At 38.1% G+C, this 5,941-nt stretch overlaps 1 protein-coding gene across 1 annotated transcript; it reads left to right on the plus strand.

Moving 5' to 3' along the window:
- The first annotated feature begins 268 nt into the window (after window positions 1–268).
- On the plus strand, window positions 269–2,626 carry LOC104463870 (protein FAM217B-like). Its single transcript, XM_010076382.1, has 4 exons — window positions 269–396; window positions 775–886; window positions 982–1,067; window positions 1,435–2,626. The coding sequence occupies exons 1-4, from the start codon at window positions 302–304 to the stop codon at window positions 2,624–2,626; spliced, it is 1,485 nt and encodes a 494-aa protein (XP_010074684.1). The 5' UTR covers window positions 269–301.
- The last annotated feature ends 3,315 nt before the right edge of the window (window positions 2,627–5,941 follow it).

Raw genomic sequence — 5,941 nt, forward strand, 5'->3', positions numbered from 1 at the left:
ACCCCGCTGCTCCGCTCCTCTGGGTACCCAGGGTGATGACAGCTTGGCATGGGTCGGCAATAGTACGGCGAATGATGCTGGTTCCCATTAAGCAAGTGCTAGGGGAGGGGAGCTGATTGTGTTTATCTTACTGCTTTAAAAATAAATTACGTTAGGAGGAATCGCATGGTGTTTGTTTACTGCATCTCTAGGACGGTGATGTTTGCTCTTGGTATGTTGTGTTTTATGAACCCAAAAGACTGGAGTTGTCTGAAGATTATGTAAAAACAAAGGAGCAGATACCCTTTAAAGAAGAGTAACAATGGGACCAGGCATTCAAGAATATCCCTTATTACTGCACAGAGAGACACAGAGAAAGGAAAGCCAACTCAATGAAAACCACAAAGGAATGGTAAAGTAAGAAAATTGTTTTCTCTTTTTCTAGTTGCAGAAATCTCTAAATCCTGTAGATTAGCTAATAAGTGCATGGCTGAACTGCTGGGGTTCTCACCCTCTCCTCTGATCCACAGCACCAGAAATGGTTGTGCAGTAAGATCAAGCAGGTCACAAAGTGACAGAGGTGGCTGCATCAGTGCTGGAGGCACAAGACTTATTTTCATTCTTTTATAAGCTCTTGAATTGGTGAAATCATGTTTTTCAAACAAATTCTGACTATACTGACATAAAAACTGTGAATAAGATGTACAGCCTGACAAATTAACTGCAGTCTAATTTCTATTCTGATGGTCGTGTATGTTGCTATTTATATGTGATATTCTGTTTAATCCTTGCTAGTTACAGTAATGGAAAAAGCCATCCGAGTACCAAAGGATTAAATAAACCAATTTCTCATGTGAAATCTTCTCCTGGACAATTAGGCAAAAATGTATCAAGTGCCACTGAAAAGGTATATAATTCCTTTTTTTTTTTTTTTAACAGAAAAAGGGTACTTAGGTTATGTCAGCTTTCTGAATAACATCACATGCTTTCATATCTTTTCAGATTTCCCATGATACTCAAGACGGTAACCAACCAAGTATTTTTAAGAAGGGAAGAAACCAGCTGGATGACAATACTCAGTCAAAAAGGTAATTTAATGTTAAAATTGTCTGTTTAGTTTGTAGACATTTCAAACTGATATATAAAATGCTTGTGATTAAATCATGGCTTTTATGTTTTGCCTTTGGCTTAACTGGTCCCAGAATTCAGCATTTATGAGGACAACAAATTTAAGTAATCAATATGGAAACTTACTTAGTGAGTTCTCAGGCAAAATCAAAATCGGTGTTATCTCTGCCAGCAACTGTTAATTTTCCCTCATTACTCAGTTCCCATGCCAGTTTTAGCTTCATTCGTGTAGATCCGTGTCCTTGAAGGAGGTAGCAAGACCTTTGTAAACTGTTCTTCCAAAGACATTAATCATTCTGACAGGATATGATCTTTCTTCTTATTTAGGATCACGAGTGTTTGCACATCACTGCACAGAGTACAAGGACCAAAGATGAGTCTCCCAGAAAGAAGGCAAAATGAATCTTTTCTGCACAAGATCCCTCCTAGCGTAAAGGGCAGCACACAAGGGAGCTTCTGTAGGGTTAAAGATGTCCCAATGCAACATTTTTATGGCAGTAAAAGAGAACAGTTGGAAAAGAATCATGAAGAGCGTGTTGCTGAAGCTGGGCCGTGCTCTTCTAAATGGCAAGAAGCATCTGTAGATGAAATGTTTCTTGATTTTGAATCAGTACAAATTATTAAAGAAGATGCTGAAGATGACAGTGCCAGTGATCTCTCTGATTCAGAAAGGATTCCCATTCCCCCGTCTCCCTGCACACCACCAGAACTCATTCTCAGAGCTGAAGAAATTGATCCAGTTTGTTTGGAACATGTCCCTGATATGGGTTTTAAAGGATCGGAATATTACTACCCAGACTTCCTCCCACCCCCTTTCAACTCGTGGGACTTGAAGCAACTGGCCATCTTTGTTAACGTAGAGGGTAAAACTGAATTTCGACCAAAGCCAACAGGGTTTCTTGAGAAATACATTGATCGCCTTTTGCAGCTGGAATGGCTGCAAATGCAGACTGTACAGAATGAGAAAGGAAAGATGGCCAAAGCCAGACCACAGACTGCTCCTGGCTCCGTCCGTACCCTAAAAAGCCCAGGCAAAGGCAAAGCGTTGCTCAGCCCTTTGCCTAACAAGCAAGTGGTTCCCCAAGAAAGCATTACAAAGCTGCCCAGAACCTACTCAGGTCACAGGGGAGATGCATACTGTGAAGAAAGTCACCAGTTGTATTCTCATCCAGGTCGCGTGAAACTTCCTGAGAGAACGGGATGTGCACTCTCTTCTCAGAGACAATCTGGTGAAGTAAGGACTGAACTGAAAAAAAAACCAGCTGCAAAGCAACAGCTCCTCCATATGCAGCCCTCTGAGATCAATTCTAAAATTCAAAGCGTTGGTAATATCAGACCCCCTAAGCAAACCCCAGTGTTCCATGGCCCAGCTGCTCCCATCAAAGGCTTAAAAACGTATGTGTGTACAAATACAAAGAAAAATGGCAATGCTAACAATTATGTTCCTTCTAAAAAACCAGCAGGAGACAGGAAAATAAAAACAAATGGCACGAAGCAATCATCACGCAAATTTAAATGAAGCACAATTCATTAACAATGATGTTAATTGATGCTTCTTGACTGCTAGAAAGCATTGGGCCAGTGCAGAAAGGTCATGTTTTCTTCATAGGAAAATGCAGAGAAAATATGTTCTGGATGCATGGTTCTAAGTCAGCACTGTTTATTTCAATATGTTTGATCTTAAGCCAGCAAGGCCAGCAGGAAATCTTTTCCCTGAAGGCAAGTGTCTTCCATTGGTCTCTCCTCAAAAATATTTCCAATTCCTCAATGAAGATAACGATAGCAGAGTATGAAAGTTTAGAGAAATGTACAATTGTAACATGTCCTCATGTTTGCGCCAGTTGAAGTCCCCTGAAGCCTGTGGTGTTTCTTATGCTTACTTTGGTCCATTCGAGAGAACAGGATCCGTGCTCTGTTTCTTCAACAGATGCGCTATTTTGTGAGAGAAGTTTGATGGAGGTGTTTTCTGATGGGATAGGGCTCAACTGTTCTTATAAAATAATGGAGCATGCTTATCTATGCAAAGTCAAACTAATTCTTCACAGAAGATGACGAATTGGATTTTTTTATGAATTCGATATTTTTTGATAAGAAGAAGAATGGAGATAATGTTTTGAAATATTTTAATGTAGAAAGGATTCTTTTTAAGACAAAAAATTGTTAGGGGGCAGACAGCTTCAATAGTGACAGATTAAGAAAATGGAACGCATATTTTTATAGCCAGAAATCTTCAGTGTTTACAGACAGCTGTCCTTGAAGTTCATTTTGTAAGCCTTGATGCTTTTTGTCATTTCGGACGAAGTGACCAAATTTCAAATTGCACATGGATATATTTGACTAATGCAAAATGAGGGTATTTCTAGAGACTCTGTAGCCTAATTTGCAAAACTGGTAGCCTCTCAAAACATAAAAAATAGACTCTTAGGGATGAATTTAAAGGCTGTTGTAAGTTCAAGTAAATATATATTTTGATACAAAAGATACCTATTTTCAGTCATGCAAGATGGCAATTATTTATTCTATGGTCCAGTCCACTTCAGTTAGCTTGGCTTCTTGTTTCAAGGTTTAGTGAAGTGACAAGGGAAGTACCCTGCAGAAAGAAATTGCACAGCCAGGACTGGGTCCTGGCCTCGAACCCTCTGTTTTCTCTTGTGTCGGAGAGATACAGGAGAATATGAAGTTCAGTGAGTACTCAAGTGTCAGTTCATCTGTTACAATTTCAAATCAATCACGGCAGCTGTGGATACGATCTTGTTAAAGATGAAATTCGGAAGATGTTTTGTACTTTCATTTTAAAATTAAATATCGAGCAGCATTAACTTCATCCTCAGCCACCAGTCAGTGAACTGTTTATGAGAAATGAGTTGAGGTCTGATGGACCAGATTTTATAGGCGGATCCTTCACATTGTGACAGAAAATTAAAAAGTAGCAAATAGTAAGAGTACATTATGTATATAGTCAAGTTCCATTTCTCTTGTTGATCTCATCTTGGTTTTAAGATGCTTAGCTGTTTCTGTTCTTTCATTGTGCCTACCAGATCTTCAGCTTTGTAAAATTTCAAAGCATGGATTTATATGCAGTTTAAAATGTGATAATATTAATAAATGTAGTAATAAACTAGAGTATTTTGCAGTACATAAAAACATTGCTCAGGAATAGTCAAAGAAATATTTTTAGTGGTTTTTTTCCTAGTCTACTGGAGACCAAATGTGAAATTTTAAATCAATAAAGGAAACAAGTGTACTATACGGTATTGTATTTCCATATTCAGTATTTGTGAGGTTACAGTTAAAATGAATTGTAGTTGCATGTACATTCAGCTCTATGCAATTAAAGTGAAACTTCATCTGACGTGCTCAAAGATCAAAGAAATTGTCTGTGTCAGAGATGAGGTGAAACTTAGAGGATGGCATTCAGCACCAGCAACTGCAGAGGACCAGCGTGTTCTTCTGTTGCTATTTCATCCTTTTGTTTTGTTCCAGACTCATCATGTATTTCAGCTTTTTGTAGATGAAGGATTCTTGCATCCAGTGCTAGAATTTCAAGCTCTGGCCAAATTATACAAGCCTTCTTCAGTCACATTTTCCTGATTCACATTAACAGCAGTGAAGGTTAGTAGGACTGCTCTTGCCAACAAGCACTACTTCAGTGCACGATGTTAGTACGCTGCTTTAGTGCACTGCTGTAAACACCAAAAGCAAGGTGAGCAGGATCAAGGCAATAATCAGAACAGCAGTTTTTTCAAACAAATTCTGTTAGATGCAGTAGTTAATTTAGCATGTTATTATAGCACTGAATATTAGCATATGCTAAATTTTCCTCTGAAATGTTACTCTATATTTATGCTTTCCTAGATTACAAGAAGGGCATGTGGATACAGACACATTTTGCGTGAGCACTTCTTAAAGAATAAATAAATAATGTTTCAGTCAGCTTTGACCAGAGCAAAGGTGATCGGCACTGAGAAAAGTTTCTTCTCACAAACCTAGGAAAGTTTTGTTTTAATCTAGTGCTTGTGATCTGATGGACATGAATCTGATGTTGGAGACTAAAGTTAAGCAGGTAGAGATGGTGATGCCACTTAAAGTAAGTCTGAATACTTGTTCATCATTAAGCTCTGGCTGTGATCTGGCCAAGGGAGTTTGTCTCGCAAGATAATCACACAAGTCTAATTTTTGTTTGTTGATTTGGTATTTCTTGCACAGTCTTCTTTGTTCACATACAGAAGTAGAAATTCTGTGTTTGCCTCAACAAACAGTTCTTAGCCTGAGCAGACCTGCACGGGTTGGATTTTATCCTGCAGCACTTTTGTTTCCATTTTAACTTGACTATGTTCTGGGTCTATAGATAAAAATAACTCCTTTTATGAAGAGGACCATGGTTTGTGTTTCCTTCATTTTGTATTGGTGGATATTGTCTTTAGCAGCACTTCTGAACAGAGCAGAAAAGTTTATTCGATCAAATAGGTTCAGTTTGGAATTAAAATACTTCCACAGCGCAGTGTTTTTGTGGCTGTTTATATTTTTTTCCCTGTGTTTAGCAATCAGATCGAATGTGTGTCTAAGCCTAGCATTGACGATGCTTCTTGAAGAACAAGTTTACTGTGATGTGAGATATTTAAACAGTGATTATTTTTTTCTAGATAATTTAAAGGTTTCATGTTCTGCAGTATTACCTACAAAACAAATACTCTCAGGTTTCATTTTAAATAAATAGCCAGATTCTACTTCAGTTACACTACTATAAACTTTGAAGAACTGTTATTTTCAATTAAACTACCCTGTTACGAAGACGTAAAGAAAGAGAATTTTACTCCAATATGTATAAACTGTT

The sequence above is a fragment of the Pterocles gutturalis genome, unplaced genomic scaffold (genome assembly GCF_000699245.1).
Source record: "Pterocles gutturalis isolate BGI_N339 unplaced genomic scaffold, ASM69924v1 scaffold41446, whole genome shotgun sequence".
Classification (NCBI taxonomy): Eukaryota; Metazoa; Chordata; class Aves; order Pterocliformes; family Pteroclidae; genus Pterocles; species Pterocles gutturalis.

Coding starts and splice junctions, on each gene's coding strand:
- LOC104463870 (XM_010076382.1), top strand. CDS start 302: ATGGGACCAGGCATTCAAGAATATCCCTTATTACTGCACAGAGAGACA. Junction 397..774: donor AACCACAAAGGAATGGTAAA/GTAAGAAAATTG, acceptor AATCCTTGCTAG/TTACAGTAATGGAAAAAGCC. Junction 887..981: donor TATCAAGTGCCACTGAAAAG/GTATATAATTCC, acceptor ATATCTTTTCAG/ATTTCCCATGATACTCAAGA.